Source organism: Sapajus apella, unplaced genomic scaffold (genome assembly GCF_009761245.1).
Source record: "Sapajus apella isolate SASKATOON/1434 unplaced genomic scaffold, GSC_monkey_1.0 scaffold95, whole genome shotgun sequence".
NCBI classification, from domain to species: Eukaryota; Metazoa; Chordata; class Mammalia; order Primates; family Cebidae; genus Sapajus; species Sapajus apella.
The window spans coordinates 2,178,304-2,203,994 of NW_022437035.1; the positions used below are offsets into that span (position 1 = coordinate 2,178,304).

Genomic DNA, 25,691 nt, shown 5'->3' on the forward strand with positions numbered 1-25,691 from the left:
TTGTATACATTTTGCCTCATTTGTCTCATTATTCTTTCTTTTTATGATTTTTGGGGGGAGTAATTTAGAGACATCACATCTCTTGATCATTATGTTTCAGCCTGTATTTCTTAAGAACAAGGTTATTCGCTTAGAGAACCACAGTACAATGTTCAAAATCAGGAAATCGAGCGCAGATGTACTACTTCTATCCAATTCCAAGTTCATATTTATATTTCAACAGTTGTTCCCAAACTGTTCTTTTTTGCTATGATTTTTCCTGGTCCAGGATTGACTCTGGGATCGTGCCTGCATTTCCATGTCATACCTTTAGTGTCCTTTAATCTGGACAAATCCCTCAGCTTTCTTTTACTTTCTTGACCTTAGCATTTATAAAGCGTACAGGCCAACTATTTTGTAAAACATTCCTTCCTTTTGTTTTGTTTAGTGGTTCATAACAATTAGGATTCATCTTAGGCACTTTTGTCAGGGAGACCGTAGGTGAGATGTTGTGTTGTTCGCAAAGCATCACAATGTTGGATTGTCCCAGGTCTGGTGATTGTTAATTTTGACCATTTGCTTAAACTGGGTGTTTGTTAGCATCCTCCACTGGAAGTTGAGAGTTTTCCCTTTGTAAATAAGTAACTTGGGGGGAGTTACTTTGACACTACATAAATATTCTGTTCCTATTCAGGCTTACCCACTAGTTTTGACACCCATTCTGATTTCATCATTCCTTCCGTAGTTTCTGATTGTCGTTTGGCTATGAGAAAGCACTTTTCCTTCTCCCTATTTATTTGCTTATTTATGTTAGTATGTACTCATGGATCCTGAATATATCCAATGGGTTATGAACTATTACTCTTGTTGTTTCTTTTGATGTTCAAATGTTCCCAGTTTTGGCTAGTAGGAGCACTTTCAAGCTGGGTCCTGTGTCCTGTTCATATAGTTCCATCATCCTACGAGCGCTTGCTTACTTTCTAGATGTTTAAAGCTCATGTTGTTATTTATTCATTGTCCTTGCCCTAGAATCAATCAGCCTCTTCTCTAAGGAGCCTTAGTTGCTTTTAATGGAGAATGGTGCTTAGCAGCCTAAATTTGGACACTAGCTGTGCTCATGGCTGTTGGTGTGTCATTGCTCTAGACCTTTATAAACAGAGCAAGGAAATGTTTGTGTATATGTGTATGTGTTCACATATCTACCTACCAAAAACAATGAGTTCAAGTAGGTACTCCCATTCCAATTCAATACTACAGTGTACATTCTCTTTCCATGTTTTAGCTCTCTTATCCAAAATGGCTCTTATTATCCTCAGTGTATTTACTCATTTGTGTAAGCCTAGAATATACTGCAAATAGTTTCCAAACTGCTAACTCATACTGCTGTGAAAGCAAACCTACTAGCTAGAGTTAATATTTGTTTCCAGTTCCTTTTAAAGGCAAATTTACTTATAGTACTGTACATAATTTAATTCTGATAAATGTATTGACCCACATAACCCCTACCTCTATTGAAAGTCAGAATGTGTCCATTTCTTTAAAAGTTCCTTCATGCCTCTTCCCAGTCAATTTCATGTCCGTAGAAGCATGCATTTTTCTGATTTTTTTAAAACCATAGGTCAGTTTTGCCTGCTCTAGAATTTATATATATAGAATTACACAGCATATACTTTTTGACCAATGTAATGTCTGACATTCATTGACAGTGATGGTAAAGTTTGGTTGTCAACTTGAATAAGTTAAATGTGTTACCCAGCTAGCTGGTAAAACATTATTGCTGGACGTGTCTGTGAGGATGTTTCTAGAAGAGACTAGCATTTGAATCAGGGTGAAAAGGTCTACCCTCAGGGATATGGGTGACTATTGCTCCATCCATTGAGGGCCTGCAGGAATAGAACAAAAAGGTGGAGAAAGGGCCCATCCTTTCTCTCTTTTTGAGCTTGGGCATCCATCTTCTCCTGTCCTTGGACATTAGAGCTCCAGTTTCTCAGGCCTAGGGACTGCAGGATTGATACCAGCAGCCTTTTCCTGGTTCTCCAACCTTTGGCCTTGGCCTGGGAGTTACACCATGGGTTCTTTTGGTTCTCAGGGCATTGAGCTTGTACTGAGTTACACCACCTGTGTCTCCAGCTTGCAGACAGCATAGCATGGGACTTCCCGGCCTCCATAATCATGTGAACCAATTCCTATAATAAATCTCTTACTTGCTTATATGTATCTTACTGATTCTGTTTCTCTGGAGAACCCTGACTAATACAGGTACAATGCTGGATATATCAGTAATTTTTTTTTTATTATTGCTGAATAGTATTTCATTGTGTGAAAATATCACAGTCTGCTTATCCTCCTGTTGATGGTCTTTGAATTGTTTCAGATAAGTTATGAATAAAGCTGCTATGAAGATTCCCTTTACGGGTCTTTTTGTATATACATGTTTTCATTGGATAAGTATCTAATAGAGGAATCACTGCATTGTATAAGTGTGTGTTTAACTTGATAAGAAACTTTCAAACTATTTCCCTAAGCGCCTGTACATTCTTTACTATGCTCAAAATCTATATAACGCAGCGTTCTCCAGTGATACAGAAGTAATAGGATGTATATAGACAGAAAGACACTTATTGTAAGGAATTGGCTTCTGTGATTATGGAGACAGACAAGCCCAAATCTGCAGTGTGAGCTGGCAGGCTTGAGACTCCGGATAGCTGATGGTGCAGGTGAAGTCTGGAGGCAGTCTGCTGGGAAATTTTTCCTTCCCTGCGGAGTCTGATCTTTTTGTTCTATTCAGGCTTTCTGCTGATTGGCTGCAGCCCACCCACGTTATGGGGAGCAATCTGCTTACTCACAGTTTACTGATCTAAATGTTAATTTCATTCCGGAACACTCTCCAAGATGAAATGAACCATTACACTTCCACCCCTTGTCATCTTGGTGCTCATACACATCTCCTTACACCATGATTAATCTCCAAATAAAGACAGTAACAAGGTCAGACTTCCACCTGACACGATACTTCCACCTAGTCTGCGTACAACGGAAAGTGCATTGACTCTTTTCTCTGAAGAGGATGCAAAGTCCTTGGATGATGTTTGCTCTTTTCTTTGATGTCTTGCAACTTAAATACTATCATGTAAAGTTAACGGTATTTAAGTACTACACTAGGAAGTCAGTATGTCTTCTGTTACATGATAAAGGGACAAGAAGGAGGGAAGAAAACAAAGATATTTGCTTACACACACACATACACACACACACACACTCTCTCTCTCTCTCTCTCTCTCTCTCTCTCTCTCCCCCCCTCTCTCAGGATGGAGCACTCATGACAGTTGCAGTCCTCATTTCTGTAACTGGTCACATGGTTGTCGCTGGTATTCTTCACTACCTTCTTCCCTTTACATTGCATGTTCCCTTTACCATCAGCAAGCACTTCAGAAGGTCATGGTTCTTTACCTGTTGAGATGACCCATATCACTACTCCTGAAAGGTCTGGGCCATTCATAGCCCTGCCTGAATTGGGTTCTAGTTTTCCTTTGACAGGCCATAGTAATAGTGGGGAATACCCTAGGAAATCTCCTGTATTCCAGACATGCTCTCCCTGACCTCTACAGTGTGGATCCTCTTGACAGTCAAGATCAGTCATTCCAGCCAGGACAAGATCTCCCTTCTCAGCCTGTTGGTTCAGAGGCATGTGGGACCCAAGGCGTTGTCCGTCCTCCTCAGCAGCTCATTCGACTTCTGGCTGCCTTGTCTCCCTGCTGACATTTGGAGTTGTCAGTCTTTTAACTTAGCCATTCCAGTAGTTGAGAAGGGGGAAGGGGTATCTTAGAGCGGTTTAATTTACATTTATGTGATGACCAATGATGCTGGGTCCCTTCCATGGGCTTACTGGCTGTTTATATTCCTTTCTTTGTGAAGTGTTCACATGCTGTGATGTGTTCAAATCTTCATTGAGTTCTTCTGTTGAGTTGTTCTTTTGAAATTGATTTGTAAGAATTTTGTTTGTTTGTTTCTTGGATGCAAATTTGTAAGGCATTTTTTTCTAACTTGGGTTTTATAATATTTTATCCCAGTCTGTGGCTGGTCTGTTTTCTTGACGGTGTCTTTTGATGAACAGAAGTTCTACATTTTGATAAAGTAGAATTTATCATTTCTTTCTTTACCCTGCCTAAGAAATCTTTTGCATAAAGATTTTCTGCGAAGATACTCTATTTATATTCAAGAAGTATTATAATTTTAGCCTTCACATTTAGTTCTATGATAATCCTTAATTTAATTCTTTATAAGATGTGAGGTAACAATTCCTTTCATCTTTTTCCCCATATGGATATCAGCTTTCCCAGCATCATTTGTTGAAAAGACTTAAATTGGCTGTATAAATGTGGGCATATTCCTGGACCCTGTGTTTCTGTTCTAGTGATTTAATCTAATGCCACTATATCATATAGCCATATTAATCAATCTAATGTATTAATTAAGATTAGTATGGCTATGTCATGAGTCTTGAAATTGGGTAGTGTTAATGCCTTGAACTTTGTTCTTTCTTAAGATGTTTTGGGTATTCTAGGTTATTTGCATTTCCATATATATTTTAGAATCAGCTTGTCTGTTTCTTTAAAAAGGCCTGTTGGAGTTATGATTATAACTGCACTGAATCTACAAATTAATTTGGGGAGAATTAACATCTAAACAATATTAAATCTTCCAGTCCATGAACTGAGTATATATTTCCATCTATTTAGATCTTCTTTAATTTCTCTCAGTAACATTTTATAGTTTTTAGCATACTGGTCTTCATGTCACTTATTTATTCCTATGTATTGATAGTTCTTTGTTATTACAAATTGACTTGTTTTTAAAATTCCATTTTAAAATTGTGTGCTATGAGTTTATAGGAATTTCACTGATTCTTGTCTAATAACCTTATGTCCCATGGCCTTGCTAACTTTACTTACATATTCTAGTAGTTACTTATAGATAGGACTTGCCAGGCAGTTAACCAGACTGAATAGAATCAGTTTTAATTCTTCCTTTTCAATTTGAATAATCTTTATTTCCTTTTCTTACTTTATTGCATTAGCCAAGACCTCCAGTACAATGTGGAAGAGGGGTGAGATTACATATTCCGGCTTTTCCTAATCTGACGTGCGTGGTATTTTGTTAATCTCACAACTCAGAAAGGCCTCACTGACCGTTCTGTCTGAAATACATCTTCCTCTTTTTATCATTATCTCAGCATCATGTTTCATTCCTTTATATTACTTATCATAAATTATATTTGTTTATTTCTTTGTTATCTGTCTCTTACACTAATCCATAAGGCCGTTATTGGAAAAACACTCTTTTCACAATTACATCCTCAGTGACTAATACAGTGGCTCTTAGTAGGTTCTCAGTAAATGTTGTGTAGAATTAGTCAACATTGGGAGGAAGTTTTAGCAGTTATGCAATCTTCTCTCCTTCCTAGTATCTTAACCTCCTTGGAAAAACTGAGGACAAGTATTATTTCTTGCAAGAAAATTTTCACATTTCTCTTTTCACCTTTCTAATTTTTAGGAGATTTAGTTGCATAATTTCTCATAGAAATCACTTCCATTTAACATTTTCAAAAGCTCTTAACTCACATTTTATAAAAAAGCAATACAATTCTTTCTACTAATTTTTGAAACATTATTGTGATGGCAAATTGGGATAGTTTGCTTTTCCTGGGTGTTATATGCACTAAAAAGTTAATCAACATTCAGCACTTTGCAGTGGTTCAAATATAGAAACAAAGTAAACACATTTCACAGATATCTACTCAGCAGGTGTGAGGTCACTATGTTTTACTCTTTAAAATCTGGAGGAATTGCAATGACGAAGTGAACTTGTTAGGCAAAGTATTTCCTTATTTTTGCCTCTTATTTTTTGCTCTAATCTGAGCCATGCTTCATTTGCTTTTTATGTAATAGTTTCAGGCTAATGAAGGTAAGTTGCATCCAGCCTAGGACACAGTGATCGAGGATTAGCCAAAAGCCAAATATCTTTCCTCCTGTCGCTCTGTTTTTGCAGCTCCGTTTAAATAGCTGGCAGAAAGTAAAGCTTTAGTTTATGTGCACACAGGAGGACAATAATATTTTGTTTTTCCTGTTGTATGTTAAACTAAGTCCTTGGCTTATTCTACCAACCAACAATGGAAATTTTTTTAAAGAAGTAGGTAAAAACATTCTAAGTTGGGTGTTCATTCATTCATCTCCTTCGCTCCCTCATCTCTCCCGTTTCTGTCCTCTTCCTCCCTCCTTTCCCCCAACTTCCCTCCCTCCCCTCCTACCCATTCTCTCTCTTCTACCTTTTTTCCTTTGTTCTCTCTCCTAAGCTGTCTTTGCCACAGTCAATGCTCTTGTGCAAACAGCGTAGAGAGTAAAACGCCTGCACCCTATGCATTGCAGCTTATACTGTAGCAGAAGAGGTAGACAGTAAAGAAGCAAATATATACATGTGATGATTTTTGGTCATCATAAGTGCTACAAAGTGTTTTGTGGGGTGTGTGTGTGTGTGTGTGTGTGTGTATGGATGACAGATAGAGACAGAGAACAGGGTATTGAGAATGAGTGAGAATCATGAAGGCCTCCTCAGGGAAAGGGATATTTGAAGTGAACTAGTGAGCTGTTCAAGCCTGAAGATCCAGGAAAAGTGTGTGAGGCGGTGGGAATAGCTGACAGGAAACCCCGAGAAGGGAATGAGCTTGGTGTTAGAGAAACTACAGTACGGAAGCTTGGCCTTAGTGAAGTCAGCTTGGATGGAGCGCTGGGAGATGGGGCTGGAGGAGGGCGTGGCGACTCCAGAGGGCGGGGGCAGGCGATGGTGAAGAGGTTCAGTTCGATTCCCAGTGTAGTCAAAAGATAGTGGTCCATGTGTGGTATCATTTCATGTTGTCATTTAGGCATTTTGAAAACATCTCTAATTTGACCAAAATACCTAAGTTCAAATTCTCATATTAGTTTTCTCTTCCAAAAATAGAAAAAGAAGTACATGCGGCAAAACCTGACAACATTGAAAAAAGATGAACAAATCTACAATTACAAATGGAGAGCTCAGCACTTCCCTGTTGATAACGGATAGAATCAATAGACAGACATTCAGTGAAGATTCAGAGGATGATCTTTTATTTTTATGGATTTGGGGGGTACAAGTTCAATTTTGTTACATGGACACATTGCATAGTGGTGAACTCTGGTCTTTTGGTGTGCATTGTACCCGGTGTGTGATTTTTTTGTGGCTCACTCCTCTCCCATCCTCCTACCTTTTAGAGTTTCCAGTGTCTATTATTTTACGCCCTATGTCCATGTGTACCCATTGTTTAAAAGCTCCCACTTCTTAATGAGAACGTGCAGTATTTGACTTTCTATTTCTGACTGACTTCACTTAGGGTAATGGACTTCAGTTCCATCTGTATTGCTGCAGAGGACCATCTTGAACAAGTCTATCAAGCCCACTTGGTTTAATTGCCTTTTTATTCTTTTAAATGAAACACTCCATCCTACAAGAACAGAATGCACATTTCTTTTCAAGTGCCATGCAGCACTCACCTAGATAGACCAAAAGTTTCAATGCATTTAAAAACATTGAAGTTGGCCGGGTGTGGTGGCTCACACCTGTAATCCCAGCACTTCGGGAGGCTGAGGCAGGCGGATCGCAAGGTCAGGAGTTCAAGACCAGACTGACCAATATGGTGAAAGTCCATCTCTACTAAAACACACACACACACACACACACACACACACACACACACACACACAATTAGCTGGGCATGGTAGTTAATGCCCGTAATCCCAGCTTCTTGGGAGGTTGAGGTAGGAGAATTGCTTGAACCAGTACACGGGAGATGGAGGTTGCAGTGAGCCAGGATCGCACCACTGCACTCCGGCCTGGGCTACAGAGCGAGACTCCATCTCAAAACAAAACCAAAAACATTGAAGTTATACCAAGCGTGTTCTCTGACCACAGCAGAGCTAAACAGGAATCAATGTCTGAAAAATCCCAAAATATTTTGAAATTAAATTGCATCCTTCTGAAGGACTCACGGATCCAAGAAGAAATGACAAGGGAAATTAGGAATTCCTTTGAAATGAATGAAAATGAAGAGACAGCCATTACTCTTAAACTCAAAATACTAACATACAGACAGATAGAGATGTGTATCCTTCCCATTTGCCTGCTACTTGAATTTCCTGCTTCCTGTGTTCGTTGGGGTCATTGCAGTTTCTCCATGGGATAAGAGTGGCCGTGCTTCTGCTGCAGGTGTGCACCTGCCCCTGCTAAAGTCTGGCTGTGCCTATTTCACTAGTTCTCTTAGTCATTCTACTCTGGTTTGAGTGAACGAACACTTACCATTTTCAAAGGTCATGTTCCAGGAACTGTGGGGGAATTTATGGAGCAGTCACAGACCAGTTCAAGTTACGAGAGCCTTATGCTAATATTAATTAAAATCTCATCACAGCTACTTCCTTTTTGAGTCCTACCTGGGGAATTCTGGTCCACCTCCTCTCTACATGTTAGACCTCGTGAGTCTTCAGTTCCCTTCTGCGACTTCTGTTTTTGCTAACCCTGTGTTTAATTGTTTTGACTTTTTGGAATTTATGATCTTCAAGTATCTCTATCTTCAGTCTGGTATCAGCTTGTTCTATTCAACTTTGTTTATCTAGGCGTGACCATTAGGCCTTGAGCAAGGCACTAGGTTCTCAGATGGAATGAGAGCCTTACAAATCAGGTAATTAATTCGAGTGTGGTAAATATTTTGACAGAATGTTGGAAAGGCTAAGTAAACAAACGTTCATTTAATGAACGTTTATTGACCACCTACTGTGTACTAGGCGTTGTGCAATAGGGTCTGTCTCATCAGAGAAGACTTCGTAGCACAGGCGGCTTTGGAGTCCAATTCTGGTTATTTTAGGAATGTTCAAGGTACAGAAAGGGGCGTGTGTGGTATTCTAGGCAAATGGCATTGATTGTTTAAAGGTGAGCCATGTAGTTGTGAAGGAGTGAAGAATGACTTGGGAATGGGTAATCTACTCTGGCACTGGGTATTTGGTAGGGACTTGGAAATAATGAGTGAGTGGTAAGAGAATGGTCTAGAAAGGTTTGGGAAGTTCTGTGTGTGTGTGTGTGTGTGTGTGTGTGTGTGTGTGTGTGTGTGTTTAGGGCGTTTGGTCCTATTTTAGCGGGCATAGTGTTTATTAGCATCTTGGGGATTCTCACCAATGCTTTCATACCGTCTGTACCTCTTATTCATTTGGTTATTACTTTGGTCCCTGCAGTGGTCAGCGGCTCCAAGTGGTGGTGGTGAACGCCAGCCCTGTTGTTTCATGCTTTTATAGAAAGAGGGTGGGGGACATGAATAGAGAAGGAACCCTGAAGCAAGGAGCCAGGTATGTGGTACTCCTCTGCCTGGAGTATTTCCTTCTAGGGATTAATTAATTCACTAGCTTCTTGAAATCTTAAAAAAAAAAAAAAAAAAAAAAGGTAGGGGAAGAAGAGGTTGAGGTGTAAACACATTGCTTTGAAAACATCCTCGTGGGATAAAATTTCAATGAATTGCCCACCCTGAAATTTTTTTATTTTTTTCCTTTAGGTTTCTTGCTATTTAAAGATTTTTGTTTGAATGAAATTAATGAAGCTGTACCTCAGGTGAAGTTTTATGAAGAGGTAAGAGGTTTTACTGATGCTTTTCTTTCAAAAGCACATTTAAACTATATTTGGAACATATTAAGACTACTCAATATCCTATACATATTTAGAAATTCATTGAAAGTAATTAGTAGTGCAAAATACAGTATCAAGTTCAGGATGCTAACATGTATAAAAAAGTTGAACACGCTGTAAGAGTTGCATTCTTAAAGGCTTCAGAGTGCTATGGAAGCAACGAGGGACACTTGGACTGAAGTTCCAGAGATGGGAGGATATCCAGAGCTGCACTGAGGAGCGCCAGTTATTTTATTTCCTCTGGAGATGTGAGCAGAGGCAGAGGACTGCTACTATGTTTGAAAGAGATATTAGCCAAGGTTTTCTAGTCTTACTGGACTGACAAATTGGAGATTTGGTGCTGGTGGGGGGGAGGTGTGGTGAGGTGCTCAAATGCATGACCGATTTTTCCCATAAGGCATTTGGTGAAGTCTGAGGTGGGAGGGGAGCTGAAGAGGGAGGCCAGAAACTTCTGGAAGGCACATGGAAATCTCCTACAGCCTTACAGTGCTTAGGAAACACAGACCAGCTGGAGGCTGAAAACAGAATGGACAAGAGATGAAAACCCTAGAGGAAGTGGTCTGGCGACATTGAGGATCTGCAGCTACTTTTCACTTGGGGTGTCTGTTGTTTTCAGGCGTAGCGGGCAGATGAGCATCCAGGCTTGGCCACTTCTGGGAGCCAAAAAGTGCAGAAGAGGTTTCTGGAGCTAGAGTTTAAAAATAAGACTTGGAAGCCCCACACAGGTGATTAGTCGCCCTCTCAAAACACATGCCAGGTTCTCAAGCTTAGTGGGGTGGGTGGCCAAAGGGCAAGCTGAAAACTTGTCCTGGGCAGAACTGAATCCAGTGCTAAGGAAACAAAAGTCTCTCATTGAACTCCATGGAGGGCATGCCTTAGAAACAGGGTCGAGGCAGAAGCAGATGGGGTCCTATAAAAATGAGAACCCAACCTAGTGCCATCCCTTATTGGATGATGAGCTCCCTCTTTACCTGCCTACCAAAGTACAAAGGGAGCCCTTTTCTGTCTTTTTACAGGTAGAAAATAACATTATGTAAGGACTGTATAGTGTTTAGCATACAGTAAAGAATTATGAGATGTGCTAAGAAGGAAGATCATGTGAATCATAAACAAGGCAATAAAAGCAGACCAACAGGTGAATCAGATATTGGAGTTAGCAGACAGTAACTTTAAAATAACTATGCATCATATGTTCAAGAAAATAGGAAAACATGGACACAATAGATGAAGGGATACATAATTTCAGGAAAATCTGAATTTATTATGGAGACTTAAGTAAACACTTTAGAACAGAAAGTACCACACTTGAAATTAGAACTAATGGTTAAGTTCAATAGCAGATTGGTTAGAGTTCAAGACAAAATTAATAAATAGAAAGGCAGGTCAGTGGATAATCTCAAACTGACACACAAAAAAAGGAATTGAAAAAAGAAACAGAAACACTAAAGACCCATGAGACATTTTTAAAAGGTCTGACACATGTGGGATTGGAGTTTCAGAAAGAGAAGGGAGAGAATAGGGCAAAAGCAAGATATGAAAAGGCAATACATAGAATTTTACAAAATGATTAAAGACAGCAGCTAACAGATTTGAAAGCTTAGGAATCCCTAAGCTGAATGAATACAAATGAAACAGATCTTTGCATGTCAATATAAGACTATGGGAACTATGCCAAAGTTTTTAAACTATGAAAATATCTTTAAAATAGCCATAGTGAGCAGTGGGGAAGACACATTACTTTTAAAGGAGCAACAATTTGACTGACTGTGACATTATGAAAAGGATTTTTTAATAAAAAAATGATTTTATAAAAAAGACAATGAAATGGGCATCTTTAAAGGAAAGAAAGATAATTGCCAGACTAGAATTCTACTCCCAGCAAAAATTTTCTTCAAAAATGGGGGACAAGGAGGTGGAAGAGGGAGAGGACCTGTGGCCTGGGCCTCCGCTTGCCACCCCCTCCTGTCACCTGGAGCTGTGGCAGCAGCAACTCAGTGAGTTGCTGCCTGAGGACAGATTTGATAATGCGCTGCATTAAAAGTAAAGAAAGCAAAAATCAAGCCATTAAATACAGACCTGAGAATACTCCAGAGCCTGTCAGTACAAGTGTGAGCCATTATGGAGCAGCACCGACTGTGGTGTCACCATACCCATCATCTTCAGCAAAGGAAAAGCAGTTAATTTCAGCAGTCTTTCCGTGACACCATTTGGAGGATCCTCAGGGGTAACACCTTTTAGAGGCGCATCTTCCTTATTCTCAGGGGTGCCAAGTTCATATCCTGTGGTTTAACAGGTGGTGTTCCTATGTTTGTGGCCTTATATGATTATGAAGCTAGAACTACAGAAGACCTTTCATTTAGGAAGGGTGAAAGATTTCAAATAATTAACAATACGGAAGGCGGCTGGTGGGAAGCGAGATCAATCGCTACAGGAAAGAATGGTTATATCCCGAGCAATTATGCAGCACCTGCAGATTCCATTCAGGCAGAAGAATGGTATTTTGGCAAAATGGGGAGAAAAGATGCCGAAAGATTACTTCTGAATCCTGGAAATCAATGAGGTATTTTCTTAGTGATAGATAGTGAAACGGCTGGGCGCGGTGGTTCATGCCTGTAATCCCAGCACTTTGGGAGGCTGAGGTGGCAGATCACCTGAGGTCAAGAATTCAAGACTAGCCTGGCCAACATGGTGAAACCTCGTCTCTACCAAAAAAAAAAAAAAAAACAAAAAAAAATACAAAATTAGCTGGGCATGGTGGCGCGTGCCTATAATCCCAGCTACTTGGGAGGCTGAGGCAGCGGAATTGCTTGAACCTGGGAGACAGAGGTTGCAGTGAGCCAAGATGGAGTCATTGCACTCTACCTGGGTTGACAAGAGCAAAAGCTCCGTCTTCAAACAAACAAACAAAAACTATCATTATTTGCCTGATTTAATCATTACATTTGAAATTCTGTGCTGTGGCCTATATGTTCAAATTCAAACCATTTTGAAATGTGGACAGATGGACTTTGTGCAAGTTGGCAATGCTTCTGGTACTAAAAATTGTGGCCGTTTTTTTTTCTGTTTACATAACATGCTTAGTATTGCCCCTCTCTACCCAGAGGGTATTCCTAAGAAGAGTGATGTCATTATTTCCTCTTGTCAACAACCTGTGACATGAGATTTTTAAAGGGCTTTATGTGAACTATGATATTGTAATTTTTCTAAGCACATTCAAAAAGGTAACAAAATTATGTTTATGTACTAAATCTGATCAGGAAAGTAAGCCAGGAGAAGTTGATGGTATTCATTAGGTTTTAACTGAATGGAACAGTTCCTTATGTAATAACAATTGTATAGTAGAGATAAAACACTACCTTAATGTGTATTCATTTTAAACTGTTCTGTATTTTTAAATTGCCAAGAAAAACAAACAACTTTGTACATGTGAAGATTTCTTCCAACAGCTTTTCATCTTCAGTGTCTTAAAGTGGAAGTTAACCTTTACCGAGAAAGGAAGTTGGCAAAAACAGCCTTCTAGCACACTTTTAAAAATGAATAATGGTAGCCTAAACTTAATATTTTTATAAAGTATTTATAATATTGTTTTGTGGATCATTGAAATAAAAAATTCTCCTGAAAAAAATGAAGCGATAGAAAGATATAGTTAGACAAACAAAAACTGAGGGATTTGTCAATTCTGGACCTGCATGACAAGAAATACTAAAGGGAGATACTTTAGTCAGAAGGAAGATGATCCAGATGGAGATGCAGAAAGAAATGGAGAGCATGAAGGGTAAATATGTATGTAAGATGTAAATGAATGTTGACTATAAAGCAGTAATGTCATGTTTCTTGAGATTAAAATATATGTAGAACTAAAATGCATGACAGTAGCACAAAAGGCAGGGGAGGTTAATGAAATTAAAATACTTTAAGTTTCTAGGATTATTGGGGGTTAGTATAAGTAATTTGGTATAAGTAATAAATTACATTGGATTGTAATCAGTCAGGGATGTTTATTTATTTCTAAGGTAACTTCTATAAGAATAGTGTGTACAGTCATGGGCTGGATGATGTTATTAGACCAAGAACAGACCACGTATATGAGAGTGATCCCAGAAGATTAGAATACTGCATTTTTATTGTACCTTTTCTATGTTTGGACACACTTACTGTTGTGTTACAGTTGCCTACAATTTTCAGTACGGTGCTGCACCGTTTGAATCCTGGGAGCCATAGGCTACATCGTATGGCCCAGGTGTGTAGTAGGTACACCATGTAGGTTCTTGTAAGCATGCGCAATGATGTTCACACAATTATGAAATTGCCTATTGACGCATTTCTTAGAACATATCCTTGTCATTAAGCTACACATGACTGTATATCTAACAAGTTAAAAGAGGGAAAAAGTAAATAAAACCACATTTACTAATCAACAGAAAGGCAAAAAAAGAAATATAAGTAGGACATAAAATAGGTGGGTCAAATTGCAAACAAAGAGTAAGTAGCTACAAATCTCTTTAAGTAATTACATCTCATGTAAAGGATTAAATACTCCAAGTAAAAGATCAAGTTTTCCAGACTGGATGAAGAACTCATGCTCACCCCCCTCCCCCGGCATATACTCCTTACAAGAGATATAGTTTAAACAGATGGATGGAAGAGGTGATACGGTACAAACACTAACCAAAGCAAAGCTGGCATAACTGCACTAATATCAGGCAAACTATGCAGTAATGCTGCTTTGAAATAAAGATATACTCCTCAATGATAATGGTGTCAGTCAAACAAAAAGATATCACAGACTTAAATCTGTATGTAACAACATCACTTCAAAGTATATAAAGCAAAAATTGGCAGATATAAAATGACAAATCTATAATCCTATTGGGAAATAGTAACACATACCCTTCCAGAGCTTACAGAACAGCCAGACAAAAATTTAGTAAGGATATAGAATATCTTGATAAAACGATGAGTAAATTTGACCTAATTGCCATATATAATATGCTGCACCTAGCAAAAATGGAATTCATACTCTTTTTTTTTTGAGATGGAGTCTTGCTGTGTTGCCCAGGCTAGAGTGCAGTGGTGCAGTCTCAGCTCACTGCAATCTCTGCCTCTTGGGTTCAAGTGATTCTCCTGTCTCAGCCTCCCAAGTAGCTGGGATTACAGGTGCCTACCACCATACCTGGCTAATTTTCGTAGTTTTAGTAGGGATGGGGTTTCACCATGTTGGCCAGGCTGGTCTTGAACTCCTGACCTCATGATCCACCTGCCTCAGCTTCCCAAAGTGCTGGGATTACAGGCATGACCCATCATGCTTGGCCCACATTCTTTAAAGTACACATGGAACATCAAAATAGATCATGTGATGAGTCATAAAGAGAGCTTTTACAAATTTCATAATTAGAGTATGATCTCTGACAACAATAGAATTAAGCTCAAATTTAATAACAGAGTTAAAATAAGGAATCCTTAACTGCCTGAAAATCAGTGTACTTCCAAACAATTTATAAGTCAAAGAGGAAAGGAAAATAGAAATTAGAAACTATTGTGAATGAAAATATATTTAAGAAATTATATATACCATTATGATTAGTGTGATGTGTCTGTATCCTAAAACATTTTACATAGTCAAAAGAAAGTATAGCATGTCTGGGGCTGATATTAGTGTTTTTGCAAAAATTTGAAAGTTTGAGGAATGTTCTTTCTGGTTTATATCCGAAAATGCACATAAAAATATACATACACATGAAAACTTTAAAAATTATGTTAATGTATTAGGAAGAAAGGTCAGATTATGATATATGTTTACCATAATGTAAAAAAAAAAAAGTAAACTAAATCCAAAAGGATTTTACCCGGTATAAAGTAAGCTTATTATTTCAGTCTGAATCATAATCAGGCATTTTATCTGGATATGCAGCACAGCTTGATCTGTCAAAAAAAATTTCTTCCTTGTGTTTCTAAAAGCTTAAGCTCTCCAATTTCAGCATTTACTAAGTCACCTTGTCAAATACAGAGAAATCTCCTTTAGCAGATAATTTTTGCTGGGTTGAAACAGATGGGCAATCTACTTGTGGTTATTTCCTAGGCACGTATTGCAGATACAGCGGTGATGGCTGCTGATGCGTTTCCATCTGAACTTGAAGCATTGGTGTTTCTCTTAGCTGGCGTCCTCCCCAGTGATTCTCACGTCTCTTCTGGCTTGACACATGCTGGGTCTGGCTCATCAGGCGATCCCCTTGGAGGATGCTGTCAATCTCCTCAGCAACCTGCTCTGTATTCTTTCACTGAAGCTATCCTCCACTCTTGGGGCTCAAGTGCAGTTCTTTAAATCAGTTCAGCCTTTACACATTGAAGTTATCAGTAATTCTTCTCTGACCCCTCCTTTTTGTCAGTTTAGTCATTTTTCTTTAATTGCTGCTTGTTGGCGGTGACCCCCATCCCTAGAAAACTCTTGTCGGGTATCTTGAAAGGTACATTTTGTGCACTGTATTTCCACTTTCCTGTGTCTCCAGTTACCCATTTTTACCCACGTTAAGTTCTGACTGCATATCCTGCCATTCAAAGTAGCTTACATTACCTAGTACCTACCTCTCCCTGTTTATTTTTCACTAACTTCTTACATAGAATGTTTACATTGACCAAACCTGACTAACCAGCCTTCCCCAAACCCAAGACCATCCTTTTTGTTACATTCCTGTGTCCTTTCCCCAGCCTAGAATGGTGCTGCTTTGCTTGTAGAGAGCCTGGCTTTCTGTAAGGTCTAGCTCAATATAGAAAATGTCTCCATTTTCCAGCAGGTCTGTTTGTGCAGCTGTTTCCATCTTCTGTGATGGCTGCCTTTTCTGATTGTTACGCTGTTTGTTGTCTGCTGCTCATGTCACGTCTACCATGTGTCTGCTGCTTGTGTATGTGTGTGGTCAGCATTTTTGCTCATCAGCAGAAGACCTAGCTAGGATCTAGTGCAACGGCAGCTCTCCTTTGCTGTGGAATGTGGGGCAAGTCATTCAGCAAACCCTGAAGTACCTACCTTTATGTCAGACGCTGAGCTTACAGATGCAAAGACACACCATCCCTGTACTTGAGGCTGTCATAGTATGAGGACCTCATATCTGAGCTTCAGTTGCCTCATCTATAAAGTGAGGCTAGTAATCATCTCCTACCTACTTCACAGGGTAACTGTGAGGTTCAAATAGGATACTACTTGAACAACCGTTTTCTAGCCCGTAGTGTGTATAACATGCCGTTCAGTTACGTGCAACATAGTAGCTGAGAGTTTTAGTGCTGAACTCAGACTGGCTGGATTTGAACTCTCCTACTTACTAGTTGTGTGGACTTGGGCAAACTTCTCTCGAGACGTAAGGTTTCCTCAGCTAAGAATTGCAATGATGATAGTACTTGTCTTGTAGGGTTGTTGTGTGTCTACACAACACACATAGAGCAGTGATGCCCCAGTTACTGCTCCGTATATTGATTTATGTACTTCTTGTTCCACTTAGATCTTGAGGCAGCTTATAAAAATATGTACATTATACCTCGATTTAAAAATAAGTAATGGAAAAGAGAAAATAAATATGATTCCAAGGTGAAGTTACTATTAGATTTTTTTCACTAGTTCAACCAATAGTTATTTAGCATTTTTAAAATTTTGAGACAGGGTCTTGCTGTGTCACCCAGGCTGGAGTACAGTGGTGCAATCATGGTTCCCTCCAGTCCTGAACCCCTGGGCTCAAGCAATCCTCCTGCCTCAGGCTCCTGTGTAGCTGGGGCGACAGGTGTGTACCGCACATCCAGATACATTTTTTCCTATTTAAAAAATTTTTGTGTTGAGGTCTCACTCTGTTGCCCAGGCTGGTCTTGAACTTCTGGCCTTAAGTGATCCTCCTACCACAGCCTCCCAAAGTGCTGAGCTTACTGGCATGAGCTGTGTTAAACACCAACTTGGCATAACCAATATTAAACACCAACGTTATGCCAGACATTGTTCAGAAGAACAGCTACAAAGAACTTAACCTCTTTGAGCTTGAATTCTGGTTGAGAGAAACAGACAATAAACAAATAAGAAACAGGAAGTGTACCCGGAAGTCAAACCTGCTATGTAATGATTCAAGATCTACCCAAAACTCAGCATGTTGTATTGTGACTTGGTGACTACTTTAGATTGATGAGTCAAAGACTGTCAGAGGAGATGAAGTCCAAACGCAGGTTTTAATGTTAAAGAGGCTGGTCTTTTGAAGATGAAAGCTGGGTGAGGGGGAGAGCATTTCAGGCTAAAGTCGTGGACAAGACAGAGCCCCTAACATGGTAGGAAAGACCTTGGCATATTTGGGGAACTGAAAGAGGACTAGCGTGGTCTGGTTGTGTGGTACGAAGAGAGGGGCAGGTGGCGTGAGCAAAGACCTGGTTAAAGAGAGAGACAGAGTTTTGGGGGCTGGAGGAACAAATTTACATTTTATTCTAAAGCCCATGGAAAAATTAAAACAGAGGAGTATTAGGTATAGTGTTTTATAAGTATCGGTTAGGTCAAGGTAGTTGATACGATAGCTTCTACATCTCTTGATTTTATATCTAGTTGTTCTGTCAATTGGTGAGAAAAGGGTGTGAAAATCTTTCACTCTGATTGTAGAATGTCTGCTGCTTCTTTTGTTTTGTCCATTTTCTCCACATTTTTTGAAGCTCTGTTATTGAGTACATAAACATTTTCGATTGTTGTGTCTTTCCATATGAAATGTCTCTATCTCTGGTAATTGTCTTGAAATTGATTTCACTGAGTAGTAATATAGATGTCGACACTTCAGTCTTCTTATGCTTACTGTTTTCATGATGTATCTTTTCCCATCGTTCCACTGTCAACTTGTTTATATATATCAAGTGTGTTTCTTTTAGACAGATCTAAAAGTGTCTTGATTATTTTTTCCCTCATTTGAAAGCTTCTACTTTTTACTGAAGTAATTTTAGATATTGTATTTATCCTTTGTGGGATTTGCTGAGTTTCTTGAATCTGTAAATTTATATATATTTTTTACCAAATCTGGGAAAATTAGGGGCCGTTAATCTTAAAGGATTATTTTTCTTCCTCAATCTTTTTTTCCTCTCCTTTTAAGACTGATTATGTATATGTTTGATCTTTGGATGTTATCTATCCTGTGTATCCTGGATGCCCCGTCTGAGTTTTCTGCCAGTATTTTTTCTTCTTTTCTTTAGATTGGATACTTCCTATGGATTGTCTTCACATTTACTGGCATTTTCTTCTGGCATCTCTAATCTGCTGTTATGTCTATCCATTGAATGTTTTATTTCAGATACCCTTATTTTTTACTTCTGACATTTTTATCTGGTTCTTCTCATAGTTATTTCCTCCTGCTATTTCCTATCATTTTATTCATTACATGAATATTTTCTGATGACATGCTTTCTGTTATATCCAGTTAGAATCGCTGCTTTAAAATCTTTGTCTGATAATTCTAACATCTGAGTCAGCTTGGATTGGTTTTCATTGATGGTGTGTCCTCTTGCACATGGGACACAATTTTCTGTTTCTTCATCTGTAGAATAATTTTAGATTGTATCTTGAGCATGTGATTGTTATATTGTGGATATTCTAAACTCTGTTATTCTCCTCCAAGGGATACTGATTTTTTCATTTGTTTGTTGAAGGATACAGTTAACTTGGCTTACTCAAACTCTAAGCCCTATCTTCTCCGCAGTGGTAGCAGATGAATCTTATTCAGTTCTTTAAGGCTTAGCTAGGCTGCTTAGGGTCTCCCATGCTCATGTGTCATTATGGGGTCCACCGGGAATTTTGATTGAATTTATACATAGAATTTTGGAGCTTGCCCTTCTGTGGCTCTTTATTTTCAGAACGATCCTTTCTTACAGTTTCTGTTTGATGCCCTTTTCCATTCTCTGTGTACCTCTGGTCACTCTACAGCGCTTATTGTTTATGTGTGTCCAGAATTTTTGGTTGTTATCTCAGGGGGATCGTTCTGTTAGGAGTTAATTGGTTCTTACCAGAGGCAGAGCCTGAGTTTGTGTTATATTTTGACTATAAAGCAGACGTGATTTGCTGATGAATTGGATGTAGGAAGTGGTGGTGGCAGGGGCGTGGCAAAAGAGTGGAATCTTTTTTTGATTCATTTTTTGGCTTAAGCAACTGGGAGGAGGATTTTACTCATTTTTGTGATAAAGAAGGCTGGGAGAGGAGACTGTTTGGCTGGAGTACAGAGGATGTGGAAGTTAAGGGTTTCATTTAGACGTGTTAAATTTGAGATGCTTTCTAGATATTCAGCTGGAAATGTCAAATAGATAGTTGGATATTTAGCATCTGGAGCTCAGGAGTCCTAGAGATGCAGGCTTAGTCCTCAGAATATAATATTTGAAACTGTGGGGCTAAGTAGCTTCACCTAGGGAGAACGTAGCTGGTGAAGAAGAGCTGCCCCCAGCACCATGGTCTGAATTGGTTCAGTATTTGAAAGTCAAGCGGAAGAGAGGAACTACCAAAGGAGGCCAAGAAAGAGAAGCCTGGAGAGGACAGTTTACAGAGGTCAGAGACGAAAGTTTCAAAGAAGGCTTTAGTGGACAACTGAGTTGAATGCTGCTGAGAAGTCAAGATGGCGAAGGACAAAAGAGAGAGCCTTGGATTGGGCCCGACAGAGACCATTGATGACTTCACTAGACCATCTCACTGGAATGGTGGTGAAATAAAGGGTGGGCAAGGAAGTGGAGACCATGTTACCTGTGGACCAAAAGAGCCTGGTCTTAGGGCTCTTAGGGCTCAAGTAGTTTAGGCCAGATGTTCAACTGGGAGCTGTGTAGCCACCGAGCAGAAAGGGACTACTGGCCTGTACATATTTATTATTGATGATAGTGTTTGTATCCTGCAGTAGGAAAGACATTTCACCTTGAACCTAGGCCTTTCCCTGCCCAGGTTACCTGGGCAACCAAACTTCCAGGATCAGAGATGACATTTGCTATGCATATGCTGCAATAGGACATCTGTTTAGAGTAATTGGTAGTCGACTGCATGGTTTTTGTTTTTTTTTTTTTTTTTACAGCATCCAGCTCTCTTGCCCAGGCTGGAGTATAGTGGTGCAATTTCAGCTCACTGCAAGCTCCACCTCCTGGGTTCAAGTGATTCTCCTGCTTCAGCCTCCCGAGTAGCCGGGATCATAGGCACACACCACCATGCCCAGCTAAATTTTGTATTTTTGGTAGAGATGGGGTTTCAGCATGTTGGCCAGGGTGGTCTCGATATCCTCACTTGATGATCCGCCCACCTCAGCCTCCCAAAGTGCTGGGATTACAGGTGTGAGCCACCGCGCCCAGCAACTGCACGTTCTTTTATCAGTGGTCTTACTGATAATAGAAAGTGAATGCCAAATTACAGCCATAGATGCTTTAGGTTCTTACTTTGCCTACCAAGAGTTACCTTTTCTGTTGTTCAAGTTGGAGCTTGGAATGAACAAGGCTCTTAGTAAATATAGTGTTGTCTTTCAGAGCATCATTTACCCAGAAATGGTAGGATTTGACTCTTCATGGGAAGGAACTTCCATAGAATGAGCCTTTGTTTAACCAGGTGTCAGTTTGCTTTGTAGGTTTCTTGGAACATAGACTTAAATTTCATTATACTTATTTTCAAAGATCATAATTCCATGAAGGCTTATTATCCCTTGAGGCTGTTCTTACGTAGAGGCAGAAACTTGCCTTTGGCTTAGTAATAGTCCACCATTGTATCCTACGCCATTCTGGCATTAACCTTTGGATCTGCCTAAAGCAAAATACAACAAAAGGAATCAACCAAGCCAAAACTCTGATTTATTTTCAGACTCTGCTTTGGATTTTGGTATCTGGCTTCTGTTACCTTGCAGCCACCATATTCACATCTAGTATGGCATTTGAACATGTTAGACTTGTGCTCCTGAATTGACTTAGGTTGGTTAAACTCTGGTCCTGTGGCTATGCTGACATTACTGGACTGATTCTTCATTAAGATGGTCTTTCGGATAGAGTGTCAGCCTTCCCCAGTCTGCCTGCCTTTATGTCAGATTTTACTGTCTTTTTCAAGAAGACTCCATTCTAAGCCCTGGGAGGAACAGAATTGTGAATTTCAGCCATCACAGTGTAACACTGATGATCTTTCAGAACAATTAAGACATTCGTGGTAATTTCTCAGTGTGTGAAACAGCCAGCCCTCCTATGACTCACATGGGACCTCAGTATTTCATCTACTCTCTTCCGTGACCTGCATGACTATGCCTTTATCTTTATTAGGAATCTGATAAATAGAATTTGCTGGTTTTGATTTCAAAACTGTGGAAGCCATAAGGCAACCTTTATTTCTATTTAGCCTGTGCTCTCTCCCATAGGCGTAATTAGTGCCAACTTTTATCATATCAAAATAAAGAGTGCTCAGGTCCATACAGTAAGTGGTAACTGTTAGAAACCTTCTTTTCTGGGAGATGATCCAAGGTGGCTGAATAGGAACAGCTCTGGAGTGTAGTTCCCAGCGAGAATGCAGAGAGTGAGTGATCACTGCATTTCCAAATAAATTTTTACTGCCCACAAATCAGGAGATTCCTGGGCAGAAAAGTGCCACAAGTCTCCCGCATGGCTGTTTGAGCTGGCACAGCGCTGCTCTGCACAAAAACTCACACAAATCTGGGCGCTGTTTCAACTGGTGCCTGGAATACCTGGGAGACAGAATTACCCATTCACCTGAAAAATGGGGGCTGAAACAGGTGATCTGGCTGGGTGGGTCCCACCCCCACAAAGATCAGCCACCTGAAAAGCTCTGTATTGAGAGTTTCACAGCAATCTGAAACACTCTGGATTGAGAGCAAGCACAGCTGGACCCCGGACGGCCCAGCTCTGTGGGGCGAAGGGCGTCTGCCATTACCGAGGCAGTCCACCACTACGGAGGCAGTCTGCAATTACTGAGGCAATCCACCATTACTGAGGCAGTCTGCCATTACTGAGGCAATCCGCCATTACAGAGACAGTCAGCCATACTGAGGCAGACCGCCATTACCGAGGCAGTTCTATCTATTCCTCTATAAACAACACCGCAAGGAAGTTCACACAGCAGCTGGGCAGAGCCCATGGCAGCTCAGCAATGCCTCTGCTGGCAGACTGTGATTAGGCTACCTCCTCACTGGGCAGGGCATCTCTGAAAAAAGGCAGCAGCACGTCAGGAACATATAAATAAAGCCCCACCTTCCCAGGACAAGGCACCTGGAAAAAAAGATGGTTATGAGTTCCGCTTTAGTAGACTTAAACATACCTGCCCAGCAGCTCTGAACAGAACAGTGGAGCTCACAACTGAGCACTTGAGCTCCAATGAGGGACAGACTGTCTCCTCAAGCAGCTCCCCAACCCCTGCATATCCAAAGAGACACCTCATAAAGGAGAGCTCAGGCTGACATTGGGTGAGTATCCTTCTGGGACAAAGATAGCAGAAGAAGGAACTGGAAGCAACCCTTACTGTTCTGCAGCTGCTGCAGGTGATCCCCAGGCAAACAGGGTCTGGAGTGGACCTCAGCAGTCCTACAGCAGAGGGGCCTGTTAGAAGGAAAACTAATAAACAAAGAAATAACTTCATCATTAATGAAAAGGACGTACACTCAGAGACCCCATCCGAAAGTCACCAACTACAAAGACCACAGGTAGATAAATCCACAAAGACGGGAAGAAACCAGCGCAAAAGGGATGAAAACACCCAAAACCAGAATGCCTCTCCTAGTCTAAGGGATCACAACTCCTCACCAGCAAGGGAACAAGGCTGGATGGAGAATGAGTCTGATGAATTGACAGAAACAGGTTTCAAAAGATGGGTAATAACAAACTTCTCTGAGCTAAAAGAACGTGTTCTAACCCAATGCAAAGAAACCAAGAACCTTGAAAAAAAGTTTGACAAGATGCTAACGAGAATAAACAGCTTAGAAAAGAATATAAATGAATTGATGGAGCTGAAAAACACAACATGAGAACTTTGCAAAGCATACACAAGTTTCAATGGCCAAATCGACCAAGCAGAAGAAAGGATATCAGAGATTGAAGATCAACTCAATGAAATAAAAGGAGAAGGCAAGATTAGAGAAAAAAGAGTAAAAAGAAATGAACAAAGCCTCCAAGAAATATGGGATTATGTGAAAAGACCTAATCTGCGTTTGCTAGGTGTACCTGAACGTGACAGAGAGAATGAATCCAAGCTGGAAAACACTCATCAGGATATTATCCAGGAGAACTTCCCCAACCTAGCAAGTCAGGCCAATATTCAAGTCCAGGAAATACAGAGAACACCACAAAGATATTCCTCAAGAAGAGCAACCCCAAGGCACATAATTGTCAGATTCACCAGGGTTGAAATGAAGGAAAAAATGCTAAGGGCAGCCAGAGAGAAAGGTTGGGTTACCCACAAAGGGAAGCCCATCAGACTCACAGCAGATCTCTCAACAGAAACCCTACAAGCCAGAAGAGAATGGGGGCCAATATTCAACATCCTTAAAGAAAAGAACTTTCAACCTAGAATTTCATATCCAGCCAAACTAAGCTTCATAAGCAAAGAAGAAATAAAATCCTTTACAAACAAGCAATTGCTCAGAGATTTCATCACCACCAGGCCTGCCTTACAAGAGCTCCTGAAAGAAGCACTAAACATAGAAAGGATCAATCAGTACCAGCCACTCCAAAAATGTACCAAATGGTAAAGACCATTGACACAATGAAGAAAATGCATCAACTAATGGGCAAAACATCCAGCTAGCATCGAAATGGCAGGATCAAATTCACACATAACAATATTAACCCTAAATGTAAATGGGCTAATGCCCCAATCAAAAGACACAGACTGGCAAATCAGATGAAAAGTCAAAACCCATCAGTGTGCTGTATCCAGGAAACCCATCTCACATGCAAGGATACACATAGGCTCAAAATAAAAGGATGGAGGAAGATTTACCAAGCAAATGGAGAGAAAAAAAAAAAAAGCGCAGGGGTTGCAGTCCTAGTATCTGACAAAATAGGCTTTAAACCAAAAAAAGATCAAAAGAGACAAAGAAGGGCATAACATAATGGTAAAAGGATCAATGCAACAAGAAGAGTGAACGATCCTAAATATATACACACCCAATACAGGAGCACCCAGATACATAAAGCAAGTTCTTAATGACCTACAAAGAGACTTAGACGCCCACACAATAATAGTGGGAGACTTTAACACTCCACTGTCAGTATTAGACAGATCAACAAGACAGAAAATTAACAAGGGTATCGAGGACTTGAACTCAGATCTGGACCAAGCAAACCTAATAGACATTTACAGAACTCTCCGCCCCAAATCCACAGAATATACATTCTTCTCCGCACCACATCACTACTACTCTAAAATTGACCACATAATTGGGAGTAAATCACTCCTCAGCAAATGCAAAAGAATGGAAATCATAACAAACAGTCTCTCAGACCACAGTGCAATCAGATTAGAACTCAGGATTCAGAAACTAACTCAGAACTGCACAACTTCATGGAAACTGAACAACTGGCTCTTGAATGTTGACTGGATAAACAATGAAATGAAGGCAGAAATAAAGATGTTCTTTGAAACCAGTGAGAATGAAGACACAACATACTAGAATCTCTGGGACACATTTTAAGCAGTGTCTAGAGGAAAGTTTATAGCAATAAATGCCCACATGAGAAGCAAGGAATAGGCATAGGCATAGGCAAGGACTTCATGACTAAAACACCAAAAGCAATGGCAACAAAAGCCAAAATAGGCAAATGGGATCTAATTAAACTCCAGAGCTTCTGTACAGCAAAAGAAACAATCATTAGAATGAACTGGCAACCAACAGAATGGGAAAAAATTTTTGCAATCTACCCATCTGACAAAGGGCTAATATCCAGAATCTACAAAGAACTAAAACAGATTTACAAGAGAAAAACAAACAAACCCATTGAAAAGTGGGCAGAGGATATGAACAGAC

At 39.9% G+C, this 25,691-nt stretch overlaps 1 protein-coding gene across 2 annotated transcripts in view; it reads left to right on the top strand.

Annotated features, from left to right (window-relative positions):
• GRK3 (G protein-coupled receptor kinase 3) overlaps positions 1 to 25,691 on the top strand; it is a 150,773-nt gene that overhangs the window by 62,301 nt on the left and 62,781 nt on the right. Inside the window, exon 3 of one of the 2 annotated variants that reach the window (XM_032256697.1) lies at positions 9,587 to 9,660. The exons of the other annotated variant lie outside the window; for it this stretch is intronic. Coding sequence (XP_032112588.1) covers positions 9,587 to 9,660 — 74 coding nt within the window. The remainder of the gene's footprint in view (positions 1 to 9,586; positions 9,661 to 25,691) is intronic. 2 annotated transcript variants of the gene reach the window in all.